This window comes from Bubalus bubalis, chromosome 6, assembly GCF_019923935.1.
Source record: "Bubalus bubalis isolate 160015118507 breed Murrah chromosome 6, NDDB_SH_1, whole genome shotgun sequence".
NCBI classification, from domain to species: domain Eukaryota; kingdom Metazoa; phylum Chordata; class Mammalia; order Artiodactyla; family Bovidae; genus Bubalus; species Bubalus bubalis.
Genome location: NC_059162.1, coordinates 73861296 through 73885102, shown reverse-complemented (window position 1 = coordinate 73885102; position 23807 = coordinate 73861296). Strand labels below are relative to the sequence as shown.

The window sequence follows — 23807 nt, the reverse complement described above, 5'->3', positions numbered from 1 at the left end:
ACTGAAAAAAAAAAAAAAAAAAAAAAGTCCAGTTTGCTAACTGGCTATCATAACTTCAGAAAGAAAACTCCTGCAACCAAATGTTTTCCAGTAAAGAATAAGCATTTATTAGTATTGGAGGAAAAAACTGACTAAACTCTTTAAGAAACATATTTATATTTATTCCTTTGTCAAACACGGTGCTAGCTACAGAATGCTGAAAGAGCTAGAAATACTGGGTAGAAGACTTTCAAGAAATTCACCTGAACTATGGAAACTCAGGAGTCAGGGTGCGCATCTCTGTGTTTTGAATCGAGTCAAGAAGATCAAGTGGAAAAAGGGATGGTAATGAAATGTGTACAGGGCACAGGAAACTTGCACAGATGGAAATTTATCACAAGTAGTCAGCATGGCTCACGGGGATAGCTATATAGGCTTTGTGCCCAAGTTTGCTGGAACTAGCAGGGGGAAGGGAAGGTGTGGTAGTCAGAAAAGATTTTAGTTTAATCCTGAAAACCACAGGAAAAATTTTAAACAAGGAAATTACATGAACATAAACAGCTTAAAACCACTCTGAGTACTCAAAGAATAACTACTTGGTTAAATATCATTTAGCAAACACTGTGGAAGACCTCTACTATATGTCAGAGGGGGAGTGAGTGAGTGTTGGTCGCTCAGTTGTGTCCAACTCTTTGCAACCCCAAGGGCTGTAGCCTGCTAGGCTCCTCTGTTCATGGGATTCTCCAAGCAAGAATACTGGGAGTGGGTTTCCATTTCCTTCTCCAGATGATCTTCCTGACCCAGGGACTGAACCCAGGTCTCCTGCACTGCAGGTGGATTCTTTACCGTCTGCATATGCCAGGCTGGAGGCCCAATAATCATTAAGAGCCAACTTCAGTATCTTAGCCCATAAACCAAAACACTGGTAGCAGTAGTGGAGCATTGGGGGCTTGAGGGTTAAGAACCATTGATTCAAGGTTGCCGCTGCTGCTGCTAACTTGCTTCACTCGTGTCCAACTCTGTGCAACCCCATAGACAGCAGCCCACCAGGCTCCGCTGTCCCTGGGATTCTCCAGGCAGGAACACTGGAGTGGGTTGCTATTTCCTTCTCCAATGCATTAAAGTGAAAAGTCAAAGTTAAGTTGCTCAGTCGTGTTTGACGCTTAGTGACCCCATGGACTGCAGCCTACCAGGCTTCTCCGTCCATGGGATTTTCCAGTAAAGAGTTCTGGAGTAGGTTGCCGTTGCCTTCTCTGATTCAAAGTTAAGTCTGATTTATTTGAGGTGGGAAGGCAAGAGAAATCTAAGAGGACCCTCCATCCTACATTACTGATAATGTTGTTTATCAATATGAAATATACTAGTTTTGATGGACAGATTGCATGGGTAGAATTGAGATATGTTGAAACTGACATTTAAAAAGAAGACACACAGTAGGCAGCTTAATGGATCTGGTGCTATAGAAAGGGGTGAGTAGGAATACTTTAGTATTACCATACAAAATATCTGAGGCCACGAGTAGGGAGTAATATTCAGTTATTTGCTGTATACTCATACGCTAGTCATAAAAATGTCCAATGTCATACAGGTTCCATGAAGTAAAATTTCAAATCTGGCTCTGACTCCAGGAGAGTACAGATAGAAATGAAGTATCAATGCCAAATCCACCACTGGGATCATACCCATTCACTTCATATTACATTCAGGCTGGAGGTACTCAAGTCTCTGATAATGGCACAGAGAACAGGCAGGTCACAGATGTTTCAATTTGTGGGTAGGTACAAAACTCTTTGTTCTGACTGCCCGATTAAGGTCTTTAATTATCACTGTTTTCAAGCACTTTTCAATGTGGTGCAGTTTATTTCTGACAGCATTATTACTTGGTTCCTTCTTTTTCTAAGGTTTTAAACCACGCCAGTGTTTTGGATCTCCTAAAACACAACCAAATCTTGAGGCTTCACAAATTAGCTCACCTTATTCATCAGTAAACCTGTCTTTCAAGACTGCTCAAGTCAATTCCTTAGAGTCTACCTCTTCACTCAGACAAGACTGATTTTCTTCCCACTTTAGCAGAGACTTTATTGCTTCTATAAATAAGACCATTTCCCCACTAGATTGAGATTATGTGAAAGGGGCTGTCCTACATACATTTTGGTTTCAAATCCAGGTCTTATTCAGTTGAATAATGTATACAGCTTTCTTCTTCTTATGTATATTTTCATTATTCATTTATGTATAAGTTACCAGTTATTGTTATTTTATGCTAGTATGTTTACTTTGCTAAATACAGGCATTTGCAAACTATTAGTATCACATGTTTATCTTTTAACCATGTGCAATGCTACAACACCCTCTTATAAGCATCCGTGTGCTTCAATGTGGCTGGGAAAAAAACAAAACTGTGTTGGCTCTAATGCCACCTGAATTAATTCTTACTGATATTATATTTAACTGTCTAGGCTCCTATTTAAGGTCAAAGCTATCACCATCACCAAGGTCTAGATTTTATTCCCTCACCTACCTGATGATAAACCTCCAACAATTCTTCCTTCCTTCCCTTTCTCCATCATCTACCAGAGAACGGAGGCAAGTCAAAGGTTAAGTCAATCTGAAAAGGACGCTCAATGGCCAAAGTTGGAAGTTTGAGCAGAAAATAACACAGCATTCAACTATGACTTGAAGAATAAATATGCAGAAGTCCATACAAGTGTAAATAAATAGGAGACAAATCTACAAGTGAATTCAAATCTGCGTAGACAGCCTTTTCCCACAGGGTGCTGGAATTTCCCCATCCCAACTCTGAAGGTGAGCTACACTTAGTGACTTGCTGACAAAGAATGGAGTAGATTAAGGAGAAAAAAACTGAACTACAATGGTGATTTCAGGCAATTTCTGTGAGAAGGGCACTTCTGTGGTATCTGCCCTGAAACTCCTACTCAGTCTAATCACAAGAAAAACCAGACAAACTCAGAATGAGGGACATTCTAAAGGATACCCAGTCAGTACTCCTCTTAAGTCATCAAAGGCAAGGAAAGAATGACAACCTGTCAGACCAGAGGAGACTGGAGATATATGAGAAACAAGTGGAAGTGTAATGTAGCACCCTGGATTAGAGTAATGGAAAAATACTGAAATTCAAGTAAAATCTGGACTGTAAGTAATAGTAACATATCAATGTTGGTTTCTTAGTTTTGACAAAATCACAGGGTGATATGCTAATGATGGTAGAGACTGGGTGGGAGTACGTGGGAACCTTCTGTTCAACCTTTGCAACTTTTCTGTAAATTTTAAGTTATTTCAAAATAGCATGTCTACTTATCCACCTACTTATAAAAGACTGAAATTAATACCTTCTTACTAAATCGATTAAAAAAAAATCTATTTTGACTTAACATTTATCTCCTCAAACAGGTTATTTGGTTGTTACTAGAGGTAATACAGATATCTGCCATGAGACTTGGGGATGAATCCCCATTAAGCCACTCCTGTGATTCCCTTGGGCAAATTTTAATTTTCTTAAACTGTAATCTTTCGGTATGTAAAACATGGGATGATATACAATAGTATGTAAAGATGACAGGAAGAATTAGCCAGGAAATCAGTATTACATACCTTCAACTGCCTTTAAACAAAACTCCATTGTTTTCCAAAAATAAAACTATTTCCAGTTTAGGAAAGCTATCAAGTTACTTCTATTAAAAAACAAAACATCTAACAATTATGTCAAAATTGTTAGGGAAGAAGAGAGAAATTTCATACTATCTTACCAGCATCTATTAAAATAGCACTGGCTGTGGAAGCCAAATATCAAGAAGATATGAGAAAAAAAAAATCAGTTTTACCTTGGTACGTGTGCCTAGACAGTCTTATGCTTACAGCTTGCTCTGAACTTGGAATCTGTTGCCAATACCAACTATTCAATATTGTTTAGATAAAAGAATTCTAAATAGAAATTTAAGAACACTTAGCAGTTAAAAAAGATACTTGTTAAGTGCTAAGAAGCACATTGACATGTAATTTGCCACATGGAATAAGGTATGTTTTGGTGCAGAGTGTTCAACTAGTTTGGGTACTCTCTGTTTCAAAAATTGCTGAGTGACAAAGGTTATAGTGATCATGGCTTTGGTATGTTTTAAACCAAACATTCATATATAAAAATCAGGTGACTTTACATAAAAGGTAAGTGAACACAGGGAGTCTAAAATGCACAATCAAAAGTAATAAACCAGACAGCAGATAGTTTAAAAATGAACATTAAATCAGAGCTTAAAAATTCTAATTTATTTCTAACAAACATCACTTGATGCTTGACTCACAAGCTTTATTTACATTTGTCTACAGCATCATTTCCTTACGAAATATACTAGTACAGCTTAAACCAAATAAAATCATAATCAATTGAATTGTCTGTAAACTACTATTAGCTAAATTTATAACCTTGCATTTGCTTATTAGTACAGTCAAAGTTTTAAATACAGAAAGCACAAGAATAAACCAACAATAGCATGTAGAATCTAGAAGATCATCTGGTCAATTTAGAAGGTGGACTTTCAAGAAGTCTGAGGCACAATTACAAGAGAGTAAAAGTTCTTGTGCAACCTACAGTAAATGTAGCAAAAAAAAATTTAAGACATAAAAAAAGCAGGGGAAGTTCACTGTAAAAATATTATCAAAATATTTCTACATAAGCTATTTTGCTTTCATCTTTAGATAAACTGAAGAGAAAAATCACTCATTTTAAAATAAAGAACAAATGAAATTTTGATCTGTCTACTAAGTACCTTAAAACATTTAATTTTCAGTTGCAGTAGACATTAATATTAAGGAAAAACAAACAAAAAACAAAAACAAAAAATGTGGGTATTGATTCCCATGCACAAAAAGTTCCCAAGCACATCTGTCAATTTTCCTTAATATACTTACCTTGCATTGTCACTGAAGATACTGTTAAGAGAAACCTTTTTTTAAAAACCAGAAGACAAAATAGAGCTCAAATGACCAGGTTTTGAGAAATAAAACAAATCTTGAAAGTATTTTAAGCCATAAATAATTTCAAGTGAATAGAAGCAATTATTTCTGCTTATGTCATGAGGAAATAAGCATTTGTTACTCAGAAGAAAATTTTATGCAGTGTTTAAACACCTCAAAGCAAATGCTCATTTAAATTCACCATGTCTTGTCTCTGTTGGTCTTATACCCAAAGAGAAATATATTTCAAAAGCTTGCTTCAATTTATTCGTTAACTAGGATTTAATTCTGTCTACCCTATTGTGTGATAACTGAATTTTTAAAAGGTATCACACAAAGCTTCTAAAATCATTAAATACTTTCGTATGTTTTTCTCATCAACCACATTAGTAGAGATGAACTGCTAGGCATTCTTGTTCAAAATCACTGTGTCAAAAAGGCAGAAACTAACATCTTTCTCCTCTGCAATTCACAAAACTTTTCTGTATTAAACTTGGTGGTGCAAAAAGTAAAACTAGATAGAGACAATGATTCTAAGGCACCCTTAACATAGGGAATTTCAAAATAAAGAAGTTTAACAATCTGTTAAACTTTTTCTAGTAAGAATCACTTTGACACAGGTTAACAAACTGGCTGAGTCCTTTCCCCAGATTAACATAAACAGATTGTTTCCAACTACTTTACCACAGTCTTGCCTCCATGCCCAAAGTCCAGATAAGCCTAGATAATGCTCATATTTGGAGATGAGAAAAACAAGAGTTTAAATTAGAAAACAAAGTACTTTGTTATAGCTGAGATGTTATAGCTTAAAAAAGCAAATGGATGTAAATAATGAATGACAAACAAAGCATCTATTTTGGGACATCATGGCTTAAAATACTATTTACTTTTAATATCACAAATAAACACAGCTGTATTTTTCTGAAAAGCAATGAAAGGCATGCACCTCTACTAGCAGATTTAGCACTTCTGACCAAGTAAGACACCAACTTCTTAAAAAATATGCTTCATGCATTATATTGGACTTTTTTTTTAAGATGTAAATTTTAATACATTATTTCTTTTTTGAACTTGAACGGGAACCAGAATGGGATGATCCAGAAGGTGACCTGTGGTGCCTGTAAGACATAATGGGGAAAACAGGTAATCTGGTAAGATGGAGCTGAATATCAACTTCCTTTATATGACTTTGAGAATATGAAAAATTAAACCTCATTAAACTGGTAAAAGGAATAATTAAAATCTAAGATATAAACTTATACACATAAAATTAACTAGTATTTAACTTTGGATATGAGCCCAGTAGCAGTGCAACCATAATTTAAAAATCTCTTAAGATATAGCCACCTCTCAATTATTTAAGGCAATGAAGGAAAGCCTTGCAAAGTTGTATAAAACTACAGATTAATACAACAAAGGCATATAAACTGGGTAATGGCAGTGTGACTAAATTGTTCTTTCTGATATACTGTACATAGTGTGGTAAGGCTATACGTAAAACAGATATAGCAAGGCTTCTGACTGTGTATACAAATATATATCCATAAATAATTATGTTTTGGAAATCTAGGTCGCACAAGATGACTGTACAATTAAGTTACAGGATTATATTCATGCAGCTAGTATGAATAAGTCAATATATCAACCTGGGTAAAGTAGTGGTGTTCCGAGGGGTTGGCCCTGGGCTCAGGGTTGTTTAGTATTTTCACCAATCACCTGGCTTATGGAATAGAGAACATGTTCATTAAGTTTAGATGACAACAAACTAGGGGGATTATATGTGGCTAAGATAAAAATTTGAAGAAGTGGTAAAAAAGCAACAGAATGAATTTCATAAAGTACGGAGTAATTTTTTTTTTAACAAAGGAATAAATGCACAGAAATGAAACTAGCTGTGTGTAACCTTAATATCTACACTTCAAAATGGGAAGACGCAAAACCAATCATTATGTACAAGAAGAGGTAACTCTAGCACTGAACATAGCAAAAATCAGATTTTATCTAATCCTTACTTTTCACAAGCTGAAGGGATATGAAAATTTGCAAAGATTATTAAGGAAGCCATTAAAATGACTATATAATTAGACACTGAGGAAAAAAACAGAAAAATAATGAAACTGAATAACTAGTCTGCTGCAGAAAAGGCTGACAGATGACACACTCTCCAAATTTTAAAAATACCAACACAGGTAAAGTAATCTAGTCAAGATCTCTTTCTACAAAAAAGGAATTCGGACTGAAAGATAAAAAAATATATTAGCTATATGAACAATTTCTTTATAAAGGGAACAAAACCAACAATTTGTTGTGGAAATGTATTTATACATATTTAAATAAGGACAGACTTCCAATTATCTATAATAGTTAATTTTCTTATTAGATGCCCTAGAATCCTACAGTTTCTAATATTTAATGTAAAATAGCATAAATTAATACTTATACAAATCAATCTCTAAATTACATCAACACACAGCTTCTGAATTAGAAACTTAAGAGACAGAAATAACCGAGAGTTGGCTATAATAATTATATATGAAAATAAAAATTTAAACAATAAAATAATCAGAGAGTGGAAGAGAATATTTGATCTACTTTTTTGAACAACCTGATTAAAACACAGAGTAAACAAAGTAATTAATCTGTTTTTTGAAGTTCACAGTTGAAGATTTTAAAGTGGGTAGCAAAGGAGATAATGAAAATCTAATCCTTGACTAAGAAGTTCAGTTGATCTACTAAACACACTTAAGAACACCCATTCTTATTTCTACAGAAACCCAAACCTTTCAGGTGACCGTGATCTTGTTCGTCTTTTTTTGCGATCACCAGATGAAGAAGATCTAGAACGACTTCTCTTTCTGTTCCTCTCAGGAGATGATGATGAACTTGAGTAAGATCTTTTTCGTGGGGAAGAAGAACCCCTGTGGGACCTGGAGCTGGATCTTCATTGATTGAGAAACAAATCAAACATTTCATTAAAAGAAGAAATGAGGCAGATGGTTTAGTTTCTAGCTCCAAAAATAAACAAACAATTTATAGCTATAAAAATTTTATAAGAAAGAATACTTACTGCTTACTCAACAGAAGACTTCTGGTTCAACCATGAAATCAATTCTATTTAATTTAACTTCACCACTAGATAAGTGCTCACTACTTTAATTAAAAACTAGTCTAATGCATTAAAGTAGAATCTTAAATTCGTTTTCTAAAATTTAAAGGCTTTCATTTTAAAGTATAAGTAGCAAAACTAACAGGTAAGCATTTGTATAACTAACTTAATGTCTAGAAACTACATCCTTCCATTTGGGGAAAAAATATGTATCATACAACTTCCTGAAGAAAATAATAACAGTTTGTTGTGGAATTAAGCAACTTATTAGTTAAGTTGCTTTAGTAAAAGCAGGATACGAGGACAAAATGACATAAAACAGTAGCTATTAAATCATTAAACATTCAAAGAAAAATAAAGTAACTTTAAAACTTGATTAACAATATTTGTTTTTATGAAGGACTACTATCCATGAAGTATGAAGTGTTGACATTCACATGTTTCAGGTAGAGGTAAATGTGCAAATGTTTAAATACAGTATTTCTTCATTTACATATTTTGGTTGAAGTAATTTAGCTCAAACTTCCCAAAAAATTCACCTTTGGGCTTAAAATAAAATCAGAAAGCCCAAAAGGAGAATTCTTTGGAAAGTTATAAGCAATGAAAAAATGTTTGAAAAGAATATGAAGGCTGTTCTGTAAACCTTAAAGTGCTTCCCAAAGGAACTAGGACCTAAGGATCTTCACCTAAGCAGCACTCAAATAAAACAACTGAAACATTGATAATACATAATAACAATAATCTAACTTGCTCTCTATCATATTAACTTAATACAAGTGTGTATATCATTCTTTTCTTCTTACTTGTATCAAATTGTAGTTCCCCTCTAACGCTACAGATTTGGCTCTAAAATAAGCTATTAAGCAATTATTTTTACCAACTAGCTAACACTACACTTCAGTGTAATTCCACTTAAGTGGAATTTTAGTTGTTTTCTTATTCTTGTTAGATGTCTTTAATAGATCAACAAATTAAAAAGAATGGCAGCATATTTTAACCAAATCTAGAAAAAACTTTAAGAGACTAAAAGCTAGTTTTTCACTTGGTTCTTTACAGATTATTTTTCCCTCTGCAGTGCTAACTAAATGCAACCTGAAGTTAACCTGAAGTTAACAAAAATGCTTCAAGATCACATCCTACCTAAACCACCAACCAACTTCTTAATTTGTGGAATTTAAGAAGTGTCTATACTTCTTACATACTACACACACTGTGTATAATATTCTGTGTTATATTACAGAGAAGTGAAAATAAAACCCACTTTATCTGATGTAAATTACAGAATTACTTCCGTAAATACTGAAATAATTGCCTTGCAAAACTGTGTTGAGGCAGTTATTTTTCTTCCTTTTAAACATGAAGTAAGCTTTTTCATCTGCATACTTACTATAACTACTACTGCAAAATAACTTTAATGAGTAGGCATTTGGTGATAAAGCTTGGCTGCATCTTCCCATTTCATCACATTTTAGCACAAAAATAGCAAACCTTGCACAATGCAAAATAACCACCTTAATTCAATCATGGGAATGTCTTGGCACACTGCTGGCAATGGAGACATCTCATGGTGAGAAAATTAAGCTGAGGCAAGTGCATTAGTTTTCTAATGCTAAAATAAAATTGACAAATAGAAGCAAAATAAGAGGAAAAAAAGCAACGCCTTCTGCAGCCTTTAAATATTTTCTCTCTCTGCTTTACAGAGAGATGCTACCTCATTCACCTTGATTTCGACCCACGAGATCTCGAACGTTCTCTGGAACTGGAACGAGATCTTGACTGCGAACTGGAAGAACTTCTTGAACGCGACCTGGAACAACATGGAAGGATATTTTTTTCCAGGACCATTTAATTAAGCTCTGTGATATGAACACTGAAAGAAAACTATGCATTAGGATTAATTTTCATATAATAATTATTTGGGATATATATTTTCAAAACACAGTATTTTAAGGTTCATTTAAAACTTTTATTCTGTATTAACAATTATGCCAAAACTTAAATTAATAATTTTTGAAAATAATCAACTACTTTCCAAGTTCATGGGGTTGCAAAGAGTTGGACACGACTTAGAGAGTTTGAACAACTTTCCAAGTCTGACAAGATTTCTTTAAAAACGCTTTTAAGATTGTACAGATAAAAATGCCCAGCATTATCACTTTATTAATATTGAATACTTTTTGTTCACAAATACTTAAAAGTAACCTGAGAGGGACTGACACATTCAGGAATATGGCAGTTTATATTTAACTTGAAATGTTTCTATTTTCTTGGTCATTAGTTAGCATAAAGCTTTAATACTGACATGGGTATGTTTTTAACCTGTATGTTTTCTGTCTACTCAAAGATTTGAGAATTAAAGGGAAACTACACTTATAATCCTGTCACTCTTTTAGGAAATTTTTGAAAATGACAGGAAATACGGTCCACTTGCATTTAAAAAGTCAACAAATTAAAAAAATTTCATTTAGTAATTTAATTTATACTTAATTTGTTCCTGAAAATAACAATTTGCAGAAAAACATTAATTTTTATCTAAAAAGTATCTTTATAATCACTGTTTTAAGTTTTCAGGCTTTACAGTAACTCAAAAATTACCTAAGTACTTAGCTAATATTTTATTCCTAAATACAGCTGAAATTCATTGCACATAGTTTCACTTAACTAAATAGGAGTTCTTCAAGGGAATTCTGCTTACATAAAGTGTTGCTTTTTCTCAACTAAAACTTCATTTTTATTGTTGACTATACAATCAGTGACTTTTTATTAAAACTTTACATTACTAACAAAATAATATGCAAGTATAACACAAATTAAATCCTCTAATTTATTCCTGGACAGCTCTAAAGTATGAGCATTAGGATAACAGAATACAGCCAAATTTCTCCTGTATTCAGAATACCTATGCCAAATAAAACACTGTGAAGAGCAGCAGTTCAATTAATGCCTAGAAAATTTCTGTACTAGTGTTTAAAATCATCAGTGGAAATATAAATCTTCACTTTATTTGAGTTTTCTGAATGTAAAACTATCTCTTTTGATAACTATCTATAAATAATGATTTAATTGAATTTTTAGAGTCTATTTTAATAAAAGGCATGGTAAACTGGCATAAATAAACTGGACTAAGGAAGTTTCATATTAAAATTTTGTATTTCTGAAATACTCGACAATAACTTCACGGCACTAAGATAGAAAAAAATGATCTTTTAAATGATAACTTGAATGAAAACTCCAAAATAAAAGGAAAGTTTAGTTAAGAAAAACAAAATTTATAAGTAAAGAAGTTAGATACTGACATTTTGACTGGTGTTACCCTTGACCTGTACCCGTTTACCTGGACCTAGACCTTGAACTGGAGGGGGAGGATGAGCGTGATGAAGATCGTGAATGTGAAGACCGAGACTTTGAGCGACTTCGTCTGTTAGATTTCTTTTTACTACTATCTTCTTCTTCACTGGCATCAAGATTATATTTTGAGAGATCAGCATCATCTTCATCCTCATCCTAATAAAAATCCACAATTAATTATATTTAGACCTTGAGATATCAATGCTGTCTACTAGGAATGATGAATAGTTCTATGTAATGGACATCTTCATATGAACACATTTTATCACTAACATCTCAACAAATTCACTCTCAAACCTGAAATCTGACTACTACATTCCTGATCTCAGCTAAAGAGACTGAATGACTGTCTCAGACATTTCAAAGATGTAAATGTAAAAGTCATACTCATTTTCTTTTTCACACAATGTATTACCATATAAACTGTCAAGAATTTTCAGTTTTATTTCCTTAAAAGTTCTTAAATGCATCTCCTTTAAGACTTAGTTCAGAACTTCATTCCTTTCTCTAGGACACCCTTTTAGGAAGTCTAACTGTGGGAATTCATTCTGCCTCCCCAATATCTCAGTATGTCGACAGTCATCTCTAAAACACAGATCAGATAAATATATCTCATTAGTTTCTTTTTCAAACTTGTTTCATATTGTTTTATCTCATTTCTTTTTCAAACTTGTTCCATATTGTTTTATGTGCATTCAAGGACCTCCTGTGCTCAGACCTCAAAGCACCCTTAATCTGGATCTACTCATCCATAAAATTTTATACTCAGGCCCCACAGAATAAACATCACCAGACCTGATGTGTTTGCTGACCCCCATATTACCTTCTCCCCTCTACTCTAACCACACTACCCCATATATGATTTTTTGGATGTTGCTGGCTTGTTTCCTACTATGGGAAACTTTATTTGCTGTTCTCACTGTCCTAAAAATGCTCTGATCCCAGCCCTTACCACGGGCTCCTTCGTATCACTCTTATCACTCAAGTCTCAACACAAATTTCATGGTCTCAGAAATCCCCCTTTCACTGAAACGAAAGTAGCTCTTCTAATGATCTGCTATCACATCATGCATCTTCATAATATTATTGCTATTTAAATTATATTGTTTATGTCTTTTCCTCTCTGCAATTTAAGTTAAGAGAAGCATTTTCTGTCTCAGTCACTACTGTATATCTCAAGTCAGAATAATGCTTGGTAAAACAGATCAAAATTTTTGTGGAAACAAATGATGACATTGTAAAACACATCTTCACCATAAGCCAAAGGTTGTCAAAGACATTCATATGCCATAGCTTGAATAAGACAAAGGGGAAATATGGTAAGGAAATAAGTTACCTCATCTAATTTATATTTAGAAAGATCTTCATCCTCATCCTCTTCTTCTCCCTCAGATTCTTTATCTTCAACTTCCTTTAAAATAGATGCAGGACCAACTGCCTTCCCTCTGTACTTTTTTTTCTTACGTCCAAACTAGAGAAAAAGTTTCAAAATATTTCTGTTAGCTAAAAGTATTAAAATATTTTTTCCTAAGAAATTACTTTTATATATTTAGGTGTCAACATGTATTTTTTAGTCAATTTTATGTTTAAGTCAATTATGATTTCCAACAAAATGATAAGCTGCTGTAAAAGACTTAATGTGTACTTACAAAAATGAGATCCATTTAGTATTTTCTTTTTTCATTTATGATACTTTCTAGCATGTTTCTCTAAGTTGCATTCAGCCTACATACTAATGTATATCTTACCTCATCATATTCACCATCAGATTCTTCTCTTTCTATGTATTCAACATTTTCTCTTTCATTAAAACCACCACCATATCCTAAGGAGGGGGGAGCAGAAATTGTTATGGTAATTCACCAAAACCGCCTACAAGTAACAGGAAAAAAAATGAAATCTTAATCAAAGACATCTGTTTATCCCTTTAATAAATTATTGGTCTCAAAAAAAAAAAAAGTATCACTACAGAGAACAGCCTCAAAGTTGGATATAGCTGGAAAAGTCCCATGGCTACAATTTTAGCTCTTCTCAATTTTAAAATGTCCTGCCTGTATGATTTCAGCAATACATGGAATACATGGATGGACAACATCTCCTTAAATATCTGCTATAACCAAGTTTTAAAATGACTTTCCTCTGTGGTTTTAATCATAATTCTTTTGGGAGAAGTGGGCTCAGTAAGAACTAAAAATCAAATTTCACTGTTTACTAGTTAAAAATAGCTTGAAATCTTTTGATACACTGAAATTTTGCTGGGCTAAAATACAGTTAAGAGCTTGGAAAATAATTATATAGGCAAATATAATGACACAACAAAAAACATAAAAATAGGTTTTAAATACACAGTTAAAAGTCACTCAGTTTTTCTGAAGCAGCCAGTAAACTTTTCAACTGAAAATATTCTAATAAAGACCAATCAAGATCAATACACCATTATTATTTACTGCCACAACTACTATCTACAATTTAGACTTACAGATCTCTGACAGGCTTAACAAAGATAGGAAGAAGAAAGTGAGTGAGTTTTAGAGAAAATGGGATAAGAACTTCTGAAAAATATCTCCCACTGAAAAAAATAAAGAGGTGGTTAAGAGTAATATAACCTAACTATCTCACATATTTCAGAACAGTACCAGCACACAAAGAGTACTTCCCAGTTTTAAGGATTTAATGAATCAGCAAAATGTTAAATTTATAGACAAAAAAAGCATTTTTTAAAAATTTAAGATTTGCAACTTTAAATCTGTCAGTCACAGGCATTAAAAAACTCATCACTTACTCTCTCATCATTTTATAAGAGCCACAAACTAAGATTTTTAGTAGAGAGGATGTAAGTGTTCCAGTAAAATAAGGCAATAAAATTAACTCACTTAAAAAAAATCCCACATTAATGCAGTGTCCTTTCTTTTCCTCACCATACTCTGTACTGGTGAAAACTGCAAAATATCAGTGTCTATCCTCAGAATACTTGATACCATCCCTTTTTTCCTCTTCCTACCTTGTTCCAGACAAAATAGACTCCAATTGTAATATACAAGAATTTCCTCATTTCTATGCATATGACACAACAGTGAAGTGTTTTAAATTATCAATAACAACTTTTCCTAAGTAAAATCCTGGCTCTAGTTTTTCAGAGTATCAAATATTAAAAGAAAAAAAAAATCAAGTAAAATTAGGTATATGATCATCTCAAGAAAATACCTCAGGGATTTCCTTGGTGGTCTAGTGACTAAGATTCCATGTTCCCAAAGCAGGGACCCAGATTCAGTCCCTGGTCAGGGAACTAGATCCTACATACTGCAACTAAAAGCCTCCATGCAACTAAAAGCTAAAAAGCATCCTGCGTGCCAAAATGAACATCAAAGATCCTGCATGCTGCGACTAAGACTAGTAATTTAAAAAAAGAAAAAGGCTCATATTCAATGATAATTTGAGAGATAAATGCTGTAGAAAATTATAATTCAACAATATAGTTTCTTGACTCTAGATACATATTTAATAGCATGGCAGTATGTCCCGAGACGTAAGAGATGTAAAGACTTAAACCTCACAATACTTTGAAGTAGGTAAAAAACTAACGCAAAATGATTCACCTAAGAAAAAAGGAAAAAAAAATTATATAATAGGATGGCTGTAAGCCAACAGTACAGAAAAACTGGACTATTTGTATGTGGAAATGTAAACATATTAAAGCACTACTATTTAAAATCAATAGGCTTTCAGTAGAGTTCTTTGTCCAATCAGTAATCTGAAAGTAAAATAATGGTAAGGCAAACATGGGGAGCCAAAGAATTTATACCAAGATTTAAGAAGCAAACAGGTAGGCAGTTTTGCATAGGAAGCGTGATAGCAAACACAAAGCTATTCTCATGTTCTCTCACACAGTCATAGAAGAACCTAAATAATCTGCTAGCAATACATTATTAAGGTATGTTGTGTGAGTTCATACAACAAATACACCTCATGAAGTCTTTCTATGTGGGAAATCAGTAGCTATAGCATTAGAAAAAAAAAAGCCTTCAGCATCATCTCCACTGAATAACAAGGGAGAGGAATAACTGGTTTATGTGTGTTTCCCTCACTCTACTGGTTTGACACTTTCAGGGAATGTTGTAAAAATTGGTCTTCTTGCTTCGATGCTTGCCACTCCCACCCCCTAATTCTTTTTCTATAAACCAGTAATGTTTAAAAATTAGAAATGTCAATCCCTTATTAAAAATTGTTATTTCCCATTATATTTAGAATGAAATAAAACTTCTTACTATAATTTACATGGCCTTTGCCTATTTCTGAAGTGTCTTCTGGAGCTGCTAGGAATTCACCCAATATGCTAAATTCTTTCAAGTGTCAGGGCCTGATTCATATAAGCTGTTTGCTTTTGCTTGGAATGATCTCTCAACTTGCTACTAACTTTCACTGCTTAGCCTAAACATTGCTCTCTTGAAGACTTCATTAATTTTTGCCTTTACACTTCTAGTTTGCTTAACCAAGTATTCCCCTGCATCATGGCCAATAAATATTTCCTCAATTCTATACTCAATATTTGAGTATAGGAAACAGCACAGTCCTGGCATCACTTATGATACAGTTTATATGAAACAAGCAACCTCTATAGACTTTTAGCAAGTATTAAAATAAAAATTATATCTTAAGATTTGTCTCAAAAAATGTAAAATGTGAGCAAAGATCAGTAAAGGATCAATCAGATTTAAAATAGGCCTGAATTAGGGTTGTGACAATGGAAGTGAAGAGAGAAAAGGGGATGAATGTAACATGTGCTTCAAAGGAAGAACTGAGACACTACTTTGAAAATTCTGAGAATCTATATTTTGATTAATCAGCAGAGAACAAATAATAAAGACAAACTAGACAGCAACAGTATTATTAGTTCACATCTTCAACAATGACAGGCTAAGACAACTACTTATATCAAGGGAAATGGTAAAGGGTCAGGACACAAAAAAGATAATGGGTAAAGGAAAGTGAGGTTATTAAACTTCGACAACTTCAGTTGATAAGATTTTAGCTCTTGCATTAGCGAAGCTTTTAAAGGAGGAATCACAAAACAGGTCAAAGAGAATGTGAATAAATAAAAGGCTTCCAGGGATTACAATTCTTATAACTGTTAAGATTCTGGACTTTTTCCTAAAAGCAATCAAAACAAAATGTTTTAAACAAATGGAGTTTTAGTTTAGAACAAAGAACTCCTGGCAGTGTGGGATATATGTACAACAACAAGGTAGCTGGTTTTTTTTCCCAAAAAGCAAGATAAAGTTGCATCTCTGCCTAGGAAAATGATGGAGTAGACTTGTGGGGGAACAAGAGAGATGAAGGAGTTATTAAGAAGGATGTCCAAGTTTCTGGTTTATGTAACAAGCATATGGCGGGTGGTACCAATCATGAGAAAGAGATCACTAGAAGAGGGCCAGATCCTCGGGGAAAATCGCGAGTTCAGTTTAGATATAATGAGTTTGACATTTACATAGTGATGATGAATAGGCAGCTGAATATACAGGTCAAAGAAGTCTGAGCTAGAGACATAAATTTGGTTATCATGGTGTGCCAGTGCTTACTTAAACTTGGGTCTTCAAGAAAATGCCCAGAAAACAGAGCATAAAAGAGAGCTTAGGAATTGGACCTAGAAGAAACCCAACATTCTGTGACCACGAAAATACAATGTAAAAGGAAACAGAATAACCAACCAGAGGGGTGTATGTGTGTTAATTTAAAAAAAAGGGGGGGGAATATAAACATTAAAGAGGTAAGAGAAGGAAAAAAAGGCCTTATTAAAAGGCCTTAATCTACAGACAGTGCAACTGTCTAAAGTCAGGGAGGAGAAGGAAACAGGGAAGTAGTTTATTAAGTCTAGGTCTGATAAGGTGACTAATGTATCAACAGAAGGAAGCCTTTGACTGTACAAGTTGCTGAATGACAAAATCAGATGTGAAGTATACTGATAATGTGTTTGCTCTAACTGATGATAATGGGAAACTACATTCTATCAGGTAAATATTTCCACCCAACTACTGACAACACAGAGGCTTCCCTGGTGGTGGCTCAGACAGTAAAGAATCTGCCTGCAATGCAAGAGGCCTGGGTTTAGTCCCTAGATGAGAAAGACCCACTGGAGAAAGGAACGGCAATCCACTCCAGAATTCTTGCCTGGAGAATTCCATGGACAGAGGAGCCTGGCCAGCTATAGTCCATGGGGTCGCAAAGAGTTGGACATGACTGAGACTAATAATGCTGACAATGCAATAACTGACAACACACAGAGTCAATGATGGGTTATTATTTAGACCAATGGTGACCAAATACCATCTAAAACACCTGCAAATTTTTGGGACCCACCACCAAGGAGCTTTGTCAGCTGTTTAGGAATCTGGATTTTCAGTTTCTCAAATGATTCTAATGCATGGCTAACTTTTAGAACTATTGCCTAAACTTTAGACAAATACTTTAAAAGGTGCCCCATGTTTGTTTTTGTCATACTAGGAAATCAAATGAATGAAAAAAATGGAATTATCCTATCATTATTAATAACAAACATTTAGACTATCAAAGGACAGAGAGGAATAAAGCATTTCTAAAACTATCCTAATGTCGAGTAATTATTAGGATACAGTACTCATGTACTGTACTTTGTAAACTGTGAAATTATCATACAAAAGATGACTCTGGATGAGAGAAAAAAAAAATTAAGATAAAAAATATAAGAGCAGAATAAACAATCCTAATTTACTGTGCTCTTATAAAGTGATATAATTATTAGCTTCAATGTTTAGTGGTTTTAAAATCATTTAGTTGGAATGAGTTTGACTCTTACCTGTTCTTTCTTCCAGTTTAGCATACTTTGGAGTATTACACATGTTACATTCTGATCTTCTGGCCCAATTCACATTACTGCAACTTTAAAAGTGAAAAATATCAAATTAGTAGATTATAACATAAGACAAATAGTAAATTTCAAAATATTTAAAAAATTTAAACTGAAAAGTAGAGTGAACTCACTACCATAAAGAAATGTTTACTAAAAGGATGCTACAAAGGAAATGTACTGATGTACCTTTTCTGAGGAGAGAGTATGGTTAGAACAGACTGAACTACTTAAGCAGAGAAGCAAAAGCTATATAGTATGAAGAGTGCTTCTGTCTTTTTATGATAAATCAATGAGAAATTATATTTACAGAGATTCTGCTGTCTTGCGGGGGGGTGGGGGGGAAGGCGGGGAATACCACTTTAAATGAAATGTTCTATTAATTTCCCAGTCTCCAAATTCACCTCAAGAGTAAGGTTATACTCTGCAAATAAAAGTTAAAAAAATTTTTTTCTCTCCTGCAGAATCTTTTCATGCACTGGATCCCAAATTCAGTGACTTAATCTGTTGCTGGAAAATTATTCAATACTAATTTAGTATTTTTAAGATCAGAAATTTGTGTAAGACCCTCTTCTGATTCAGTCCTTTCATGCATATTTGATTCATCTGCTTAAAGAGAAAAGATGGATATTGGAAAAATCAATATAGCACGTAAAAATCAGAAATATTAAGAAACCTAATTAGGAATAATTATCTATAGGATGCAACTTATGATTCTAAAATTACTATGCAAACAGACAAAAGATATTTCATGATATATTTCACACTAATGATACAGGCTAAAAGTTTTTGAGATTTTTCAAAAATAGGACAAAATAGGTTTTTAGTTCTTTTAAATACCCTTCTCTTTTTGAATGTTAGCTCATCTTGAGATCGATTTACTGGTATACATAATTCATCTTACTAACAACTAACATTACCATTAAAAATAAAGTTTAAAAGTTCTTTATACTTAAATATCAGATACAGAATGAATAACAATCAACAGATCTTTGATTTAAAGTCTACTGTGGCTTGCCAATGTGACTAAAAAGAGTAGGTAGTATTAACAAGTAGTGGCTACATACATTATGGGAAAAAAGTCAGGATGATCGTTTAAAACACATACGTTTTACACTGCCAGTCATTAGCACTAAATAAGCCTCGGCTCTTTTCTGCGAGTGTCTTTCCTATTTCAGTGCCCCCTGCTTTCATCATCTTAGCCTCAGTTGTTTTCTCTGAAAATAGAAAAATGCAGTATGAATCTGCGGAAATAAAGAAATGGTCTGTATAAACAGTCTTAACAGAAGGTCCTTAAGTGCTTACCTCGACCACATCTATTACAGCTAGTTCTTCTAGCAAAGTTTACATTTCCACATCTGAAAATAAAGTAAAAAATACTTAGAGAGACACATATTAAACTTACGTAATTTTAAAGATTCTATTACACAGTTTTTTAATGTGTCCTCCCTATATACCTGGGTCCAGAACTTCTACTTCTCTTTTCATGTTAATGTCAATGTTAACTACAAAAAAAACAAACAAAAAAACCCCTCACAATTTAGGTGGAAAAAATACAAGATTTGAAGTTACAAGTCATGGATAAGAAACTCCAATCTCTCAATTACCAATTACGTGATTCTGGTAAGTCACTTAAGGATCTCTATGCCTCAGTATTCTCAAGTGGCACACATCATTAAGTACAACAAGATACCCTTACAAAGTTTAAGTGAGATGTGAGTCCACTTGAACAATTACTGATGAAGCACCAGGGAGTTCAAAAAGATTCAAAGTAACTTTCATATAGAAAATAAGATTATACAAAATTTTGTTAAGACTTATAATACAAAATCCTAAAGGTGAACCAAGGGGGAGAAAATGGGTAAGTCAGAAATGGCTTCATGGATCTTAATACTACCCTCTTGTTAGAAACAGAAGGTGGGATGGTAAAAAGACAAAGGAAAATTATGACAAAATAGAAAGAGGTTGAATAATTAAAAGAAAACTCAGTTTTGGGGTTATCTATTAAACCTCTGAAACCTAGTTGGAAAACTACAACCAATAATATCAACACATCAAGTAACATATTGTAACTTTACGATGATACTAACAACCAAAAAACATGGGTTCATGAACATGGTTTTTATAGTGCATCTGCAAATCATAAAAGCATGCTAAATGCTCTAAATAACATGTAAAGCTTAAACTTTAAAAAGTTGATTTCTTTTTTTTTTTTTTTAGGTATTATACTAGAATGGAATAAAGATGTCAAGTATGGAAGAGACACTCAACTGAAGCACACCACTAACTAGGTCATTCCCCTCACCCCCCCCCAAATAAAGAATATCCTTTAGGACTCCAATAAGCATTTGAAATACATTCTGAACATGTCTTCTGGATTTATATACATTGTAGAAGTTAGTCTGTTCATATATTTGTAACTGAATTGAAATGCACTCTTAGAAAAACCTTCAAATATTAAATATCATTAATGACACTGTCAAAAGCAAATTATTCTAACAAGTGACCAACAACACAAAAAGTCAGTTGTTTGTTCTACTCAAAATTGACTTGATACCCTTCAAGTAATCTTAATCTTTATGTAATCGAGAAACATCAACTTTTTATGTAAAGAAGCACGATGCTTCATTTCAGTTCAGTTGCTCAATCCTGTCTGACTCTTTGTGACCCCACGGACTGCAGCCCGCCAGGCTTCATTTAAATTGCTCAAAATATGAATGGAAGACATATGCTGCGGAAATAAGCCCTTAATCTTCTTTGACATTTGATTCTAAAACTAATATTTATAGTTATTGATTGATGAGTAAATACTCATTTTATTGCTACATCTTATTGCTCTACACAATCTATGCTGTACCATTTTAAGGGAGATCTTCTGTTTTTTTAAGCAAAGTAAAATAGCCTAGGTAAAGTTACATAAGCAATAGGATTGGAATTAATTTTCAAAGTTTTCACTCTTTACTACCAGGCACTCCATATGCCATCTGTGGCTTGCTTAGAGACAAGTATTCAAAAGTTTTTATTGGAACACGAGATGCGGATTCTTTTTTTTTTGACAATTACTTTTCATAATAATTTTTGTATATCTCCAAATAAATACACCTACTTAAACACCCGCCAATAAAAAATCTTCCTAAACAATTTAATAAAGGACACTGGTTTCAGCAGAGCCACTAAAACACGTGCTTCTTTGAAGCAGGCATTCTCCAGGGCTGAGCAGGCAAAAACACAGACCTCATATGTTTCGGTTCTAAAGAGGCGAAAGGTTCAATTCTTGTGGGGAAATTAAAGACCAATAAAGAAAAAAAAAAAAAAAAGCCAGAATTCCTGCAACCAAAGGAGGTTAGCGTTCGGCAGGAAAAAGTAAACACAATACGGAAAGAAAGTTTGAATTAAAAAAAAAAAAAGAAAAACAGCAAAATGAACTAGGTGAAGCAAACAAATGAGTTCAAGAAAGCAACGTTTTCTGAACAAGAGTCAGGTTCTGCAGGGAAAAGTCACGTGGGGGAGATCCGACACCGAGCTGGCCTCCACGGGGGAGGTTTCCTTATCGCAGAAACCTGGCCGGGGGTGGGGTGGGGAGTGAGGAAAACGGGCGGCCATCTCCTCCCCAAACAGCTGGCTGTCTCGGAGAGAGATAATCGAGGAGACGCTGAAGACTTAATCAAACGAAAGGTTCTTGAAAGACCCCATCGTGAGGAGACTAAGAGCCTCCTTCCCGCCCGGGATCCGGCAGTTCTCCTCCACCACTCGGCTGACGGCATCAGCGACCGTAAAAACGGAAAATGCTCAATCGACTCGAGAAAGCCTCCAACGACAAACCCCGCTTCAAACTCGGGACCCTTCACGAACTCACTTTTTGTCTGGGCAAATCCAGTCACCGTCACTGACTCTGAAATTCTTGGTCGACATCTTGGACGCCGCCACCACCACAACCACCCGCAGCTACGTCTTCACAGGAGGGAGCGGGCCGGGGACTTTTGGCGCTCCGGGGCTGTCCTCACACCGCCTGACTCCTTTCCAACACTGCGACAGGGTTTGATAGTGCGAACACTCGGCCTAGATTGGGTTTGAACGTTATTGTCCAGAAAAAGATGCCTGTGAGATTTTTTTTTTCTGGCCGAAAGAGTTACAATGAAAATATATTATCTAGGACTAAACTAACAGGCGCTGCCAGGACAGCCCAGGCGGGAGGCATTCGTGGCACTAGATGGCTCGGAGAGCCCCCTACAGGCAGGAGGACCTGAAAGGAAAGTACTTCCGCTCAGATGGGCGGGACTAGGGAGGTGGGGCGGAAGTGACTATGACCCTCGGGGGCTGGCAAAGGCGAGTTTCGCTAATCGGTAGGGGTGAAGTGGACTTCTCCTGTTTTTGGAAAAGTGATTTTTAATAAAGTCTCGAGAATTCTGTTCTTTCACCATGCACATAGGATATCGTTTAAAACATATTGTTTTGGGGTACGTAAATAGATGTAACAGATAAGTAATATACACTTGGGAAGTGAGCAGTAATTTTGGAACTAGGAGGTTGCCACTATGGTTAAAAGACCTGTCTTTTCCCCATTCCATTCCCTTGGTTTCCTCCAGAGGTAATACTCACTTGTTGCTGCCGCTACTGCTGCTGCTGCTGCTAAGTCGCTTCAGTCGTGTCCAACTCTGTGCGACCCCATAGACGGCAGCCCACCAGGCTCCCCAGTCCCTGGGATTCTCCAGGCAAGAACACTGGAGTGGGTTGCCATTTCCTTCTCCAATGCATGAAAGTGAAAAGTGAAAGTGAAGTCGCTCAGTCGTGTCCGACTCTAGCGACCCCATGGACTGCAGCCAGGCTCCTCCGTCCATGGGATTTTCCAGGCAAAAGTACTGGAGTGGGGTGCCATTGCCTTCTCCAATACTCACTTGTATTTGGGGTTTATTCATTTGGTTTTAAAAATGTAGTTTATGGCTAATAAACGGTTGAACTTTACAAGGATAGTTTATTGTTATATAATCGTCTGCAGCTTTCTTTTCGTCAACAATATGCTTTTAAAAAGTCGTAGATTGTTGCATGTATTTGTATTTGTTTAATTTTGCTGTTATTTATTGGTAATGTTGCTTCGTGTGACAGTTTATCCCTCTGTTTCTCAACTTTTGTTATAAATTTGGATACAAAAATGCAAGAATTTTTCTAGAGTACAGCTTGTATCTCAGAGAACATTTTCAGCTGCATTCTAATTATTGCTTTATTGGCAGCTGTTTATTTTTCCTTAATAACTGGCCCTATTTTTCCAGTTCTTTGTTTATTGAGTAATTGTGATTTTTATCCAAGACATTTTGAATATTTTGTTGCATAGACTCTGGGTTCTGATTAAAGCCTTTGGGGATTGTTGATTTTTTGTTTGTTTGTTTTCTTTTAGGAGGCCATCAATCCAGTTTGGTTCATATCTTAAGTTGAGTCTCACCTGTGGGTGCTGGTTCCATGTCAGATTGGTTTTCAGAGGCTTTATTGTGTTACATTGAATCTGTTTTATACATACAACACTCAGGAATT

At 34.6% G+C, this 23807-nt stretch overlaps 1 protein-coding gene across 3 annotated transcripts; it reads right to left on the bottom strand.

The window, feature by feature from the left end:
* Nucleotides 1-4238: 4238 nt before the first annotated feature.
* ZRANB2 (zinc finger RANBP2-type containing 2) lies at nucleotides 4239-22334 on the bottom strand. Of its 3 annotated transcripts, none has more exons than XM_006049421.3 (11): nucleotides 22138-22334; nucleotides 19587-19639; nucleotides 19390-19498; nucleotides 18231-18313; nucleotides 13150-13226; nucleotides 12738-12872; nucleotides 11388-11557; nucleotides 9774-9860; nucleotides 7728-7886; nucleotides 6594-6667; nucleotides 4239-6065 (listed from the first exon to the last, which is right to left on the bottom strand). In XM_006049421.3, the coding sequence occupies exons 1-10, from the start codon at nucleotides 22191-22193 to the stop codon at nucleotides 6634-6636; spliced, it is 963 nt and encodes a 320-aa protein (XP_006049483.1). In that variant the 5' UTR covers nucleotides 22194-22334; the 3' UTR covers nucleotides 4239-6065; nucleotides 6594-6633. The 3 variants fall into 3 exon arrangements, 2 of the variants coding, with proteins under 2 accessions (XP_006049483.1, XP_006049482.1); XR_326745.3 differs by having other exon boundaries at nucleotides 5949-6065; nucleotides 6594-6663; XM_006049420.3 differs by lacking the exon at nucleotides 6594-6667.
* Nucleotides 22335-23807: the final 1473 nt, after the last annotated feature.